The sequence below is a fragment of the Halichoerus grypus genome, chromosome 11, assembly GCF_964656455.1.
Source record: "Halichoerus grypus chromosome 11, mHalGry1.hap1.1, whole genome shotgun sequence".
Classification (NCBI taxonomy): Eukaryota; Metazoa; Chordata; class Mammalia; order Carnivora; family Phocidae; genus Halichoerus; species Halichoerus grypus.
This window is the reverse complement of record NC_135722.1, coordinates 90289834-90304426: the sequence shown is the minus strand read 5'-3', so window position 1 is coordinate 90304426 and position 14593 is coordinate 90289834. Positions and strand designations below refer to the sequence as shown.

Sequence of the window (14593 nt, the reverse complement as noted above, 5' to 3'; positions counted from 1 at the left end):
TTGGCATTTTCTTTGTGGGAAAAAGATTTAAAACCGCAATTTCAATGTTTTAAAGAGTTGTAGATCTGTTGAGATTTTCCATTTCTTCTGGAGTCAATTTAGCATAGAGTAAGCAGTCAATGAAAAATACAAGACCAGCTTAAATAACTTTTCAATTTGAATTTCCTGGATCACATAGATAGTACAAATCTGAATTCTAAACCTGCGTGAAGATTGGCCTGTGGTTATGAATTTTCAGGGGATTTTTTCCTTCCCTACACAGCCAGATGTTGAGACAGATAACCTTCCTAAATATCTTGTCTCCTTTAGTGGGGAGCTTTTGTTTTGTTTTTAGTAGTTGTCCCTTCCATTGAGGTGGTGGACCTTAGAGATCTTGACTCTAAGGGAAATGCTCTCTTCCAGTCCCTCACCTGGCACAAACCCCCAGGGCTTGTCTCCTGTGCCTTAAACATCACAATGAAAGCTCAAGGCTAGGGGCACCTGGGTGGCTCAGTCAGTTAAGCGTCTGCCTTCGGCTCAGGTCATGATCTCAGGGTCCTGGGATCGAGCCCCGCATTGGGCTCCCTGCTCCGAGAGAAGCCTGCTTCTCCTCCCACTCCCCCTGCTTGTGTTCCCTCTCTCACTGTGTCTCTGTCATATAAAATCTTTAAAAAAAAAAAAAAAAAAAAGCAAGCTCAAGGCTCTAGACTTCCAGAAACCAGCAATCACTCTTAGAACTTAAGCTTCGGTGTCCACTTAGCCATTCTATAGACTCATGCTCCCACATTTTTCATTTCTGAAAATTTTATTAAGAAGCAGCAATGTAACCAAATGGATGTTTTTAATTTTGCAGCCAGAACATTCAGGTGTTTTGTTTTTTTTTAAGATTTTATTTATTTGACAGAGAGGAGAGACACAGCGAGAGAGGGAACACAAGCAGGGGGAGTGGGAGGAGAAGCAGGCTTCCCTCAGAGCAGGGAGCCCAATGCGGGGCTCGATCCCAGGACCCTGGGATCATGACCTGAGCCGAAGGCAGACCCTTAAGGACTGAGCCACCCAGGCACGTCACATTCAGGTGTTTTTAGCTGACCTGTTTTTAGGGATATCTATCATAAGGCCTGAAATGGAAGTGTCTAGTCCTTCTTTAAAATAAAATGGAAAAAAAAAAAAAAGTTTTGGGAGAAGTTTTGAGATTCCTCAAGAAGACTGAAGGATTAATGCTTATTGACAGACTTGCCAGTAATAACCTTCTAATACTGCAGTTGAACTTTCTGTGATGGTAGAAATGATCCACATCTGTGCTGCCCAGTGTGATAGTCCGTAGCCGTAGGAGGCTATCAAGCACTTTAAACATGGCTGTTGGACCGAGGAACTGAATTTTTATCTAATTCTAATTAATTCAAAATGTAAATACCTACATATGGCTAATGGCTATTAAATGTGGCAGTGCAGGGCCTTCTAATGTTTCCAAGCAAGAGAAACTAAAACATCACCAACAGACAAATGCCCCTGAGCCAAGCGAAGCCCTGTGGTGTTGCCATCAAGGCTAGCTGCACTGTGCTGTCTGGGATCCTAAGAGGTCCTTTGGTGGCTGAGGCTTCCTAGGAGTTCATCCTTTCCTTGAGCCAGGCCTTTTTAGGAATGCAATTCTGACCTCACGGATAGTTGAATCACAATTACACCTGTGTCGGTGAATTTGCCACTAATGAATTAAATCTCTCCAGAATTTCATTTTGTATCTCCTCTTGGCTCACTACATTCTAGCCACAAGGGCCATTTTTGTTTCCAAAAAATGTCAAGCTCGTTACTACTTTAGGGTCTTCAGCATTCTGACATCTCTGCCTGAAATACACGTTCCCTGGTCTCTTCACAGGCTGGTTGCTTCTCATCCTTCAAGTCTCAGCTCAATGTCACCTCCCTGAGAAGCCACCCATGACCACCTTATCTCCTCCCTATCCCCAGGCTCTATCACATTGTCCTGTTTCACTCTATAAATAGCACTTAATCATATCTAAAATTATCCTATTTTCCTCATCTCCATTTGAATGTGAATTCTATGAAAGTAGAGATCTCCCCTGGCTTGTTCAGGATGGACAGTGTTTGGCACAAAGAAAATGGAAGCCTAGAGAGGGTAAGTGATTTCCCCAAAGTTGCACAGCTAGTGTTGGGGCCAGACTTTACGGCTCTAATTCAGTGCTCTTTTTGTGAAAACATAGGTATTCTGCTCAAATTCTCTTCCAGAGAGGAGAGAGAGAGAGGGAGAAGGAAAAGGAGAGGGGGAGATAGGTGTGGGGAGGGGGGAGAGGAAAAAAGGGAAAGAAAGAGAATGCAAACTTAGAAATTTCCATAACATCTAGGCCTTGACTTTTTGAACAGGTTTTGCTATGGCCATTTTCCCTCAGAGACATTTGTTCTAGTCTTACACACAGTTTATGACCTCCTGCTGTACTCCCAGAAGGTGGGGGATGTTATCCAGGAAACTTGTGGACAAGTTTTTGGCTGAAGATAATTATTCCAGGTCCTAAGTCTCCCTACTAATGCTCTCTACTTCACAAATGGCCTTTTATCCAATTCATAATAATATTTCTGGTAGAAATAATCAATCCAAAAGCAAACGGTCATGGACATAGAATACACTTTGTTACTGACTGACTGAAAATTGCAAAAATTGCCTCCCTCATTAGTTTTGTCTGAAAAAACAAAACAAAATAAAACTGACATTGGTGAAAACAGCAAAATTTTTGACTAAATTTGAAACAATTTCTGTCAAATAACACCAAGGAAAAAGGGACTAGCCAGAAATAACGGCCCCCCAAAAAACTTACAAAGGGAGAAATTATAAAATTTTATATGGGAAAAAAAAAGTAAAGAAAAGCACAGAAACTGACAGATGATTCATATTCAAGCTGCAAATCACATCCCTGTATAGGACAGCAGACACACGTGCAAACTAGGTTAACAGAGGAGGCAGAAGCCCCCAGCCTGGAAGAAAAGAAGGTATGGACATGTATTTCTGCCCTGCTCACTTACCTTTCTTTTCGGCACTGAACACGATGAAAATTTCTATGAAATGAAAATGGGTGAAAAATGGAAATGGTTTAATGACTCTCATAAAAAAAAATCGACCAAGAAATAAGATTGGTTCAACAGATTTGTTTCAGAAACAATTCCTTCCACGCTAACTAAGCAATGTTGGTATTCTTATTAAAACGTCAGTATTCAACTCAAGGTGTCAGGTGCAAAGCATCCATGGAGTCCAAAGGTGTTTTCCAGCTCCGGCCACCCGGGGCGGCGCGGGGGGGGGGGGGGGGGGCGGTGCCCCGTCCACTGCAGCATCGTTAGCCGGCCTGGTTAGAGACTCGCTGCCTTCTTTTCTCTTCCCTCAGCACCAGGCTCAACTCAGGCCGGCCAGCGCCAGGGGACAACGGGCAGCGGCCTGAATTAAATCGCTCACCGCGAACAGGTCACTGGGACCAGCGCTCCGAGACGCGTCCGCGAAGCCCGTCGGGAGTTGTAGTCGCTGCGCGCTCGCAGAGGCGGGACGCCGCGGCCGCCGGAGCGCCGAGAGGGGCGGGGCCGCGGCTGGGGTTGGCGCAGGCGCACAGCTCTGGCCAGGCAGGATGGCGGCTCTAGCGCCTCAACCCAGCAAGAGAAAGCGCGAACTGGACGGCGAAGAGGCGGAAGCCGCCAGCATAGAAGAAAAGGAAGCGGGCGTTGGGAATGGTACCTCCGCCCCTGTGCGCTTACCGTTCTCCGGCTTTAGAGTGAAAAAAGTGCTGAGGGAGTCTGCGAGGGACAAAATCATTTTTCTCCATGGGAAGGTACCATTAGGCAGCCTGGGACGGGGATGCGGGTCGCAGTGAGCCAATCACTGCCTTGGAGGCGGATTTTTTTTTTTTTTTTTTTTTTTTATTTAAACCGGAGCTCGGCCGGAAAATACCAATAGCACTACTGGGGGGGGGGAGGAAGAGTGTACCACTAGCCTGCGTGAGAGCGGGGCGTACAGGAGACAAGTTTACCCTTAGAATCAAGGAAATCCACGGACGTAGGGTTAATTTTCCTAAGTCTTCCTTTACTAAAAGTAACTAACATTTATAGAGAGTATTGCAGATTAAAATCACCTGTTGAATTCCCAAACCGTTCATCATGTATTCATTTAACATATAAAAGTGCTGGGAACCAGTAAATGTTCCTGGATCGTCTATGGAACGACATAGAGACTGTAGGAGATAGGATCTCAGCCCTGAGGAGACAGTTTATTAAATTGCTAATTCAGTTGCACATTTCATGCGCTGAGCTAGGTGCTGGGGATGTAGAGATGAAAGTTACCGTCCCTGAATTTCAGGAATGCAGAGTATCTTCTGGTAGACAGATAGGTACAGCTGGCTCTAATAACATGTGCTCAGCTCTATAGAAGGGATTGAGGAGAGACTGAGACCATCCTGGGAGCTAGTGAGGAGGCCCAGCCACAGGTAGGTATTAGGGTTCCTTAGAACTAGCAAGAGCTCTCATTTTGGGAGGATCAGGGGGACCTGGGCCTAGGCTACCATGCCTGTGTGTCTCTTGTTTTGTTTGCAAGATTCCATCTAGTTCTCTTAGCCCCACCTGTCTTCCATCTGAAGCACCTGCTGAGGAGTTTAGCCATGAGAACTTTTGAGCTGGGAGTTAATTGCGATACCCAGATTCTAGTTTCTGTTTCCACATTGACTATTCGTGTGACCTTGGGCAAGTCACTTAATCTCTCTGACATGTTTCTTCATCTGTACAGTGGGGAGAATTTGACAGAGGCCCTGCAAGCCTAAAGTAGAAGAAAGTGGAGAAGCTTTGCATCTTTCAGAAGAAAGATGTGAGTGCTGCCCCAAGGATTTGGGTTAATGAGGTGGCTGCTCTGGGAGAAGAAACAGGAGGCCCCAGAGCTTCTGCCTCTGCTCCTGGGCTCACTGATGGTGTCTCTGCCTACAGGTGAATGAGACCTCTGGGGACGGAGATGGAGAGGATGCTGTTGTAATCCTAGAGAAGACACCGTTTCAGGTAGAGCAGGTGGCCCAGCTCCTGACGGGCAGCCCTGAGCTCCAGTTGCAGTTCTCCAATGATATTTACAGCACCTATCACCTGTTTCCTCCGCGGCAGTTGAGTGGTGAGCAAGTGGTGGCTGAAGTGGCTTCATGTGGGGAGAGGGGGTTGGTGGGACATTAGGGGGTGTGGTGGTTCCTCTGCAAAACCGGTTTGCATATTCTAGTGCAACAGTTCTCAATGGAAGCAGGAGATTTTGCACCCCGCCTCCCCAGGAGACATTTGGCAAATTCTGAAGACAGTTTTGGTTGTCAGAACTGGGGAAAAGGGGGTGCTGCTGATACCTAGAGGGTAGAGGCCAGGGATGCTCCTGAATAGTCTACAAAACAGGATGGGACCTCATAACAAAAAATGTCAGTAGTGCTGAGGTTGGTGTAGTATATTTGGGGAAGGGAGTGTGATTCCTGGTATAAAACATTTCATCTACTAACCCAATAATAATGATTGTCAACACTTACTAAATTCTTATTATTGTGCTAGCCATCATTCTAATTATCTTACATGTGTTATCGTATATAATACTCGAAGGTAGCCCAGTTATGACTGGACTTTACAGGTCAGGGAACTGAGGTTTTGAAAGGTTAAGTGACTTGTCCAAGATCACACAGCCAGTAGGTGGCAGAAAAACTAAGATCTTTCAGTAGACAGAGGACTCGCTCACCACGCTGCTGTGGGGCTGAGCAGTGTGTAGGGTGCTGCAAAGACCAGTTACTTCTCTGAAGGAACTCACTTTTAGTCCAGGAGACAGTGAGTGCAATCGAGGGGGATGGACTTGGGAAGGGCAGGAATTCATGGGCTAAAAGGCAGAGATTTGTTTTGGATTGCCAGGATTTTTTATTAAGAAGAGGAAGAATTTGGGGCATCTGGGTGGCTCAGCCGGTTAAGTGTCTGCCTTCAGCTCATGATCTCGAGGTGCTGGGATCAAGCCCTGCGTTGGACTCTCCACCCAGCAGAGAGTTTGCTTCTCCTTTTCCCTCTGTGTGCTCTCTCTCTCAAATAAATAAGATTAAAAAAAAATAATAATAAGAGGGGGCGCCTGGGTGGCTCAGTTGGTTAAGTGACTGCCTTTGGCTCTGGTCATGATCCCCGAGTCCTGGGATTGAGTCCCGCATTGGGCTCCCCCTGTTCTGCAGGGAGCCTGCTTCTCTCCCTCTGCCTGCCACTCCCCCTGCTTGCACATGCTCTCTCTCCTACTCTCTCTGTCAGATAAATAAATAAAAATCTTTATTAAAAAAAAAGAGGAAGAACTTATTTATTTCCTTTATTTTGTTTTAGCTTCCATGTCGAAAGCTAGGCGTGATGTGGGCTTTTTCCTTTTAGATGGTTAGGTTTAATAGGCAGCCTTGTTGGAAGCATGAAAGAGACCAGTTGACCTTGAAGATTCCTTTCAACTAGGAAATTCTGGGATTGACTTTGTCGTATGCGGCAGTTTTGTAATATCCTTCTATCTTTTTGTTTGTCCTCTGGCATTTAAGAGTAATTTGGCTTTACAGATACCCTGCCACAGCCCTTTTGATAGGTTTAATCTTTTCTACACCCGCAAGAAAGGGTGCTGTTATTTGTCGTCCTTTGGAAATATATGTGAACACTTGATGTGCAGCAAGGAAGCCTTTCATGACCGAAGGCAGAGCAGCCTGGTCCTCCGCTGAAAGCAAGCCACTCCTGATTGGTTGGAGTTGATGGAAATGGACAGCTGTATTTATTTTCTCAGGCGCTGACATTTAAGCAAATGTAGCCCTCAGCAGAGGGTGGTGGTAGCAGGACAGAAGGCTCTGTAGCCAAACACCACTTGGAGCAGCCCCCAGACTATAGGCTCTGAGGTCACTGTTCTGCCGCCACCCCTTTCTCTCGCCTTCCCCAGTCCCTCTGCCCACACTCCCCACCCTCAGTCAAAATACAGAAGGTTCTGCTGCACAGAGAAACCCTGTGGAATTCGCAGCTTTGCCTTTTCCTTTTATTTTTCCAGTACTTCTGTGATACCGCACACAGGTGGTAGTGGCCGCTGCCCTGGCTTTCTATTTTTGTCTTTTTTTTTTTTTTTTTTTTTAAGCTAAGCACTGAAAGAGGCAGTCAGTTATCCGCTCACTACAGGTCTTCCTCCCCACTCAGAACCCCAGATGTCTCCTGCCTTTTCCCCAGTATTGCCCACTACCATCCCCTACCCCCCTGGGAGCTTCAGATGTGAACTCATCGTTTCTGGGGCTCACTGTCTTTGCATAAACATTAGTATACATGCAGCTCATTTTACTTTTATTTTCCCTCGCCAAACTAGGCACGGTGAGTGGAAGTCATAAAAATTTGTTTCAGGTCTCAGCCCTCCTCTCTCTCTCATATGGCCATACACCCTGTCCCCTGGATGATAGTCTAGATCAGGGGTTGGCAGACTTTTACTGTAAAGGACCAGAGAGGAAATACTTTAAGCTTTATGAGCCACATCAGTGGTCTCTTTCACATATTCTTCCTTCCTTTTTTTTTTTTTTTTTTTTAAAAAACAACCGCTTTAGAAATGAAAATGCCACTCTTCGCTTGCTGGGTGTAGAGAAACAGGCCACAGAGCTCATCCTCTGGCCATAATTCATTAACCCCCGTTCCAGATTCTTTCCCACTCATAGTGTGGTCTGTGGACCAGCCGTACGGCTATCATCCTGGAGCTTGTTAGACATGCCGAATCTCAGACCCCGCTCCGAAGTCAGAATTAGTATCTGTGTTTTAAACGCAACCGCCCCTCCCCCGGCAAGTCACATGCACATCAGACTTTGAGAAGTACTGGTTTTTAAATACCGTCTGTGTGTGGTGATGCCCATGTTTCTTTCTCTATCTCCATCCCTCCCTCCAAGGACTCCAGGCTCATTGCAATAAGCGCCTACCTGACATCTCTCTTCGGAGGTCCTAGGTACCTCCTAGGTAAAATGTGAGACTCAGACACACTAATGTCTTTAAAAACACTTAGCACATATTGAATAATAGCTGCTATGATTATTCTCACATGCGGGGCCCTACGCTGGGTCCTGGAGCTTGAGATGAGTAAGACATCCGCTCTGCCTGTAATCTTGTTTGGGGAGGGACGTTCCACCAGTTACTATGTGAAAGAGGGAAGTAAACTCAGCAGGGTTTGGTCATTGCCTGGATGTAGGGAACAGAGGTCTCGACCCACTGGGTGCTCCCTAAATGCTGCTGGAAAATGAACCCACAAACTGACTAGGCTGTTTTTCCTGTGGGCCAAGTGTTCCACAACCACGAGGTGGCGGCATTGCCAAAGTATTCCTGTGGCCGGCTCCTTTGGCCTCTTCGCTGGAGTCTTCTGGGCCCCGGCCCCACCTTTCCAATCTCAGAGTCCAAGTCACCAGCTCTTAACACTGCCTGGAGAGGCCTTAAGGCATGGTTTCTGCAGCCTCTGCCCCCGAAGCCCCCTGCACAGTTGCCATTTTGAGTTTTTCTGCCATCTCTGGCTATTCCTCCCGACGTCCTTCCCATCATACTGCTTGCTGAGGGAAGCCCTCTGCACCCCCAGTTTCTGAGCTGACTGCTCTCCTGATTTCTTCTGCTATCTCTCCACTCACGGCAAATTTCTTCTTCTCTTCCAGCCTGAAGGTTTTGCATTCTCCTTTAGCCCTCCCAAATTCTCAGCTGTCCCCAAGAGGCTGCCCGTTGGAGCCACTCATGGCCCCCCACCCTGTTGACACGCTAGAGAGAGCCGGGGGTGTTGGAGTGAGACAGGCTCGGGTCCTGTCCTAGTGCCAATACTTACTAAGTAAGTGTGGCCTGAGACAGTGTCATGCTGTTTCTGAGTTTAGTGTAGTGCAGAGCTGAAGAGCAAGCCTCGGGTCGGACGTCATCTGTGCTGGGATCCTGGCTTTGCCGTTTCACCAGCTGTGAAGACTTGGTAAGTTTTTTGTATTCGTTTAACAGAGACGAAGTGCCTTCTCCGTGTTCGGCGCTGTGCTAGGTGTATGCGTTAGGTATTCGCTGTGTCCTTGGAGTTGTAATGGAGGGACAGAAGCAGCCAGCAGACAAGGAAACAAGCGTTTCAGTGGTCGTGAGCTAGAGAGGGGCTGCTCGGGCTGCGGGCCCAGGAGGGCTCTCTGCAGAGCTGACACTCAAGCTGAGACCTGCGGGATGGAAAGGAACCAGCTGTGCAAAGAGCTGGTGGGGGGGGTGGGGGAGTATTTGGGGCTGAGGGAACAGCATGTGTCGTGGAGGAGGAAAGAGGAACAGAGAAGAGGCTGTTTTGTCGGGAGCTTGAGGGGGCAGTTGATGGCTGTGGGGTGCAGCACAGATGTAGTTGGGGAAGTCGCCTCAGGTATGTTCTTGTTAAATTAGGTTAGTAACTGAACATATCTTGAGATGGTTATGAAACAAATGACATAAGGAAATGTTTTAGGGGCACCTGGGTGGCTCAGTCGGTTAAGCATCCGACTCTTGATTTCTGCTCAGGTCATGATCTCAGGGTCGTGAGCAATCGCCCCATGTCCGGCTAAGATTCTCTCTCCCTCTTCCCCTCCCCTCCCTTAAAAAAAAAAAAGAAAATGTTTGAGCCTCCGCCCAGAGTGAGAGATACATCTTACATTGTGACCCGGTACTTATGAATAAACACACATGGATATAAGAGAAACAAAAGGTTCACAAAACAATACTTACCCTTACTTTACCGGACACTCGCTAGTATTTTCAACTGAATTCCAGTCTTGTCTGTTTCCTTTTAAATGCTGGTCTTAACTTCCTAAATTAATCTTATCATCATTGTCATGGGTTATGACCCATGGAAATAAGGCATATAAAACACTTGGCACAGTGACTGGCATATGATGTATATTTGGTTAGGTGTTAGTCATCTTCTATTATGGGGTTTCTCCCTTTAAGATTGCGTGAGCCTTAAATGGAACAGTATAGATAACGTGGAAAAATGCCTGGCCCTGACCATGGGCAGGTTTCCTTTCTTCCCCCTGTGGCCATGTGGCAAACGTGAGGGCCGAGTGGGCCAGACGGCTGGCATGTCAGTGCTGCCCCGGCCGTCCATGCAGGGCAGAGCCTGGATCATCTGCTTCTTCAGCTCTCACGCTCTCACACCTGTGGCCATCAATGGAGCCCTTTCATAAGATCTCTGTTCTCTCTTACCTGGGGGACGTGGGGGGGTGGGGAGAGTAGAGAGAGAGGTGTGACTCAGAAATCCAGACCGTGTCTAAAAAGGCCAATTGTTTTCCCCAATGTAGAGCAGGGGCGTGGAATCTCAGGTTCAGAGGAGGAGGAGGCGTCTGTGTGTGAGTGAGGCCGGGGCAGGGAGTAGAGGGAACCTAGGAATCACATCTTCTTTTGGTTGCAGAGAACTCTGGATACTTTAGCTATAGGCATGGTTTTCTTCCCTGTGCTCCTTACAGAGGCAAAACCAGGACCCCTGGAGTCCAGAGTGAGGGCTTGTTTGGAAGGAGCATTTTAAAAACTAGCCATTCCCATAAAACTTTCCTCTGGTAGCATTGTTCACGATAGAAAAAACTAGAAACAATCCAGATATCACCAAACAATAGACTGGATAAGTTAATCAAGGTGTTTCCCTGCACCGGACTGCTTCTTCCGTGCAATGAAAATGAATGAGCCGCAGCTACACACATCAAGAATCTCACCATGTAGAGCAAGAAAAGCAAGACACAAAATATACACAGTGTGGTTCCAATTAGATAAAGTTGAAAAACAAGCAGAACTAAACAATATACTGCTTAGGGATGCGTGCATAAATAATAAAGTTAATAAGACAAAGAAAGAAATGATGAATGCCTAGTTCAGCAAAGCGATTATCCCTGGTAGGGGGAGGGCAGAGGGGACACCCAAAGTTTCTCGGGCTGCATGCTGCACGCTCCATGCATGGGTGTTCTTTTGTTTTATTTTAGGTCTTTAAACAGTACCTATTTTATATTTACGTACATATGTGTGTATATATAAAAATGTGTATTCCCATACAAGTTTTATATTGTACAATGTATTTACCAATTAAAAGTTAAGAAAAAAACAAAAACAAAAAAAAAGGCAAAAAACAAAGTTAAGAAAAACCAGCAGGTTCTTAGAAGAGCTAAGGATTTTCTCCCACTAATTTGTAGAGTCCTGCCTTCATTCTCAAATTTGGTTTCCAGTCACTGTAACTGAAAGTGTATGATTAAGGCCTCCTTCCTCTGGGTTTTGGGTGTTAGCGGACTTCTCTTTCTGCATACCACCTTTTCTCCGGTGCAGGGAAGTGGTGGGGCCTGACTCTCTTCTCTGTGGTGGACAGGGGAGTCTGTGCTGTGCTGGAGCGTGCTCCAGCATGGGGCCAGCCCTGGCAGAGTAGGGCAGTGTGGGGAGGTCCTCCAGCTCCTGGAGGAGAAGGCTCGGTACCAGGCTCCGTGGGCTCCACTCCAGCACGTACTGGCACGGGCCTGTCACCCCATCCCCTGTGGGTGTTCTCGGCAGGCCTCCCATTGCAGCTGAGCTGAAGGATAAGAGTTCTCGGAGCAGTGACCAACAGGGAAAGTCTTGCCAGAAAGGTTACCTCCTGGGCGGGGTGTTGAAGAGCCCCATCGTCTAACATGAGAAACACCCCAGGCTTTCGGCCAGTGGGTGACACCAGGGCAAGTCATGGAATTGCTCTGAGACTCAGTTTCTCTCAATGGAAAATGAGGAATCAGATCGCTGGCTAGCCCACCTCCGTGGGCTTCAGTATCCTGTGAGAGCATAGAACCACAGTATCTCAGGTTTGAATGGAACTCTAGAGGTTTATTTAGTAGTGTGATTCTTAACTAGAACTATTCATCACAAATGCTTATGGAGCTTTCTTGAATACAGAATCTGGAACTACTGAATAGGTCTCTCTGTGGTAGGGGTAGGCCATTCATCAAAGTCATACAGTCACATGGTCAAGTCATCAGATAGTACTGAAAGGCTTATATACATGGCCAGGAACGGGCTTTTGTACCACCCTGCCCCACCCTGGTCCTACTTTCCAGAAGCAACTACCATGAAGAGAATTTCTGGGGCTAGTGCTTCTGGTAGTCTCCTCTAGACCCTTAACTGAAAAGTAAGATAATGCAACTTCTTGATTTGTCACATTTTGACCTTCTTGGTCCCCCACAGTGGAGATGGAGAGGTTTAGCTCCTTTATACATTTCACACCCTCCCTCCCCTCTCCTTCCAATTTTTAATGTTTATATTATTATTTTTAGGGTTTTTAAAAATTGCCTTTGGAATCCTAAATACACTGAAACCTTTAGCCCTTGATCCCTTTCCTTGAGGTTGTCACTCTGTCAGTTAAGAATATCCGTCCATGCCTCTAGCCTTCACTTGCTTTGCTGTCTCCTGATTTCTCTGTCAGCCATGCTTGTATTTCACATTGTTTTATGGTATGTTCTGTTGCATGATTGTAATCAAGTCTTGTGTGCTTTGTCTGTAAGTAGATTCTGAGCTGCCCGCCAGTAAACAGCGTTTACATTATGGTGGCCAGATTAATGTGCGCTACACACTCAAGCAGAGTGCTGGGATTCTAGTTCCTCTCCCACCTGCCCAGTACTTGAGATCCCCATGCCCCTGGAAGGAGGATGCGTCTGATGTCTAGGTCAAATGGATGCCCTGTTCTCACATCCCAGCAGTTCCTCCAAATCATGCTGCTTTTTAGTTTACTTCATATTTGAGCCATTTTTTTATGTTTTTCCTTTTTCATAAAGTTTCTAGTTGCCTCTTTTTTTTTTTTTAATTGTGGTTAAAAGAATCCTGAGCCTTTACTCTGTTTTTGAAATTATCCAGCCACTTAGTTTGATAATTCATTACATGATAAGTCCTTCCTTCCTGGAAATATTGTTTCCAGAACACTCTTTCCTGCTGCTCCAATCTGGACATCTGATTCTTTATAGGCATGCTTATGGCTGTCAACTTGAGACATCCTGTCACAGCGTTGCTGGGTTAGATCCACTGTTCTCTGGGTTTGATGTCTCTCTTTAGTCTCTTACTTAGCTGAAGTACAGTCTTAAGTACTTCCTCAGAAAGAACACATGAAAGGTAAACCTTGAATCCTTTATTTTGCCCTCACTTTTGATTGATGGTTTGACCAAATACAGAATTTAAATTTCTTTTCCCTCAAAACATTAAAGGCACTGATCTGTTGACTTCAAGCATCCATTGTTGTTAACAAGACATCTGATGACAGTTTGATTTTCATTTTCGTACAGTTAACTTGGTTTTTCATTTTCATTCTTTTTTTTTTTTTCTTGCTTTGTTAGTTTCCTTCTCTGGAAGCTTATCTTGGTATGCTCTTTATCTTAGGTGTACTGAAGTATTGTAAGGCTGTGTCAAGGTTGGATTTTTTTTTCATTCATTGTACTTGGTACTTTTGGACCCTTTCGATTTAAAGTCTTATGTCATTATTCCGCTCTGTACATTTTTTTCTGTTATTTCTTTGATAATTTCCTTCCCTCTGTTTCCTTTATTTCCTCTTACTGGAAACCCTATTAGGTGTTAATCTCCTAGAGTGATCCTGTGTATTGCTTCTGTTCTCCCGCTTTTCCCATTTATGTCTTTTCTTTTTACAGTCCAGTAGATTGTCTTAACTTTATCTTCCAGACCTTTCTAGTGAAGATTTTAATTTGGCAATCATATTTTTAATTTTCTTCCCTCTGACTCTCTATTTCATTTTCTTAGCATCTTGCTCTTGCTTTACAGGGTCCAAATTGACTTTCTCTGACACACTAATTAGAATTATTTAAAAAATTATCTCCTGACCCATCCATGATCTCATTTCCTCTGGGATCTGGTTCTGGTTGTTTATTTTGGTCATTCTTTTTCAGGCTGCTGGTTTTCTCTTAACGTCTGGTGAATGTTAGTTCATTTGTGTTTAAAAATGAAGAAGCAGGCTGATAATCTAGTGAGCTGATGTGGGGTTTGTCCACCATCCACTGGTAGGTCTATTTCCACAACAGTCCTCCTGGATGCGTAGCCGGCCCTGTGCTGTGTGGATGGGGAGCGGGCCTTGTTGGCGCAGTTTGATCGGCACGCTGGAGTCACCAGCACCCACGCTGGACCCCTCACGCTCTCTTGTCCACTATAGCTTGTGGGCTGCTGCTTTTGTATGGCCTAAGAGCCGAGAATGGGTTTTACATTTTTAATGGGTTGTTTTAAACAGGAAAAAACTAAAAAGAATATGAAAAAGAGACAGCATGACCTACAACACCTAAAATATTTACTGTCACATTTTGCAGAAAAGCTTGCCAACCACTCCTCTAGTCCGTGGTTTTCTGTCTTTGGATGACGGCCCTCCTGTTCATCTGGCATTAAGTGCCTACCCCTGGGATGAGGGTATGGCATTGGATGGAACCAGTTGGTACAGCTGTTCTCTAGATGCCCTTCGGTTGATCCCAACTTACAGCTTCATTTCCCTTCCTCTGTACCTGGGTACTTGGAGACAGCTAGGTATGTACTGTCAGGCCAGAGGTCACATAAAGGATCCACCCATTTGTACTTAAAAAAGAAAAGACCTTGGGGTGCCTGGGTGGTTCAGTTGGTTAAGTGTCTAAGCTTTGGCTCAGGT

The 14593-nt window shown here is 45.7% G+C and overlaps 1 protein-coding gene across 1 annotated transcript in view; it reads left to right on the top strand.

Annotated features, from left to right (window-relative positions):
- Nucleotides 1–3599: 3599 nt before the first annotated feature.
- Nucleotides 3600–14593, top strand: part of DCPS (decapping enzyme, scavenger) — a 37078-nt gene continuing 26084 nt past the window's right edge. Inside the window, exons 1-2 of the mRNA XM_036099310.2 lie at nt 3600–3800; nt 4942–5116. Of these exons, the coding sequence (XP_035955203.2) occupies nt 3600–3800; nt 4942–5116 (376 nt within the window). The remainder of the gene's footprint in view (nt 3801–4941; nt 5117–14593) is intronic.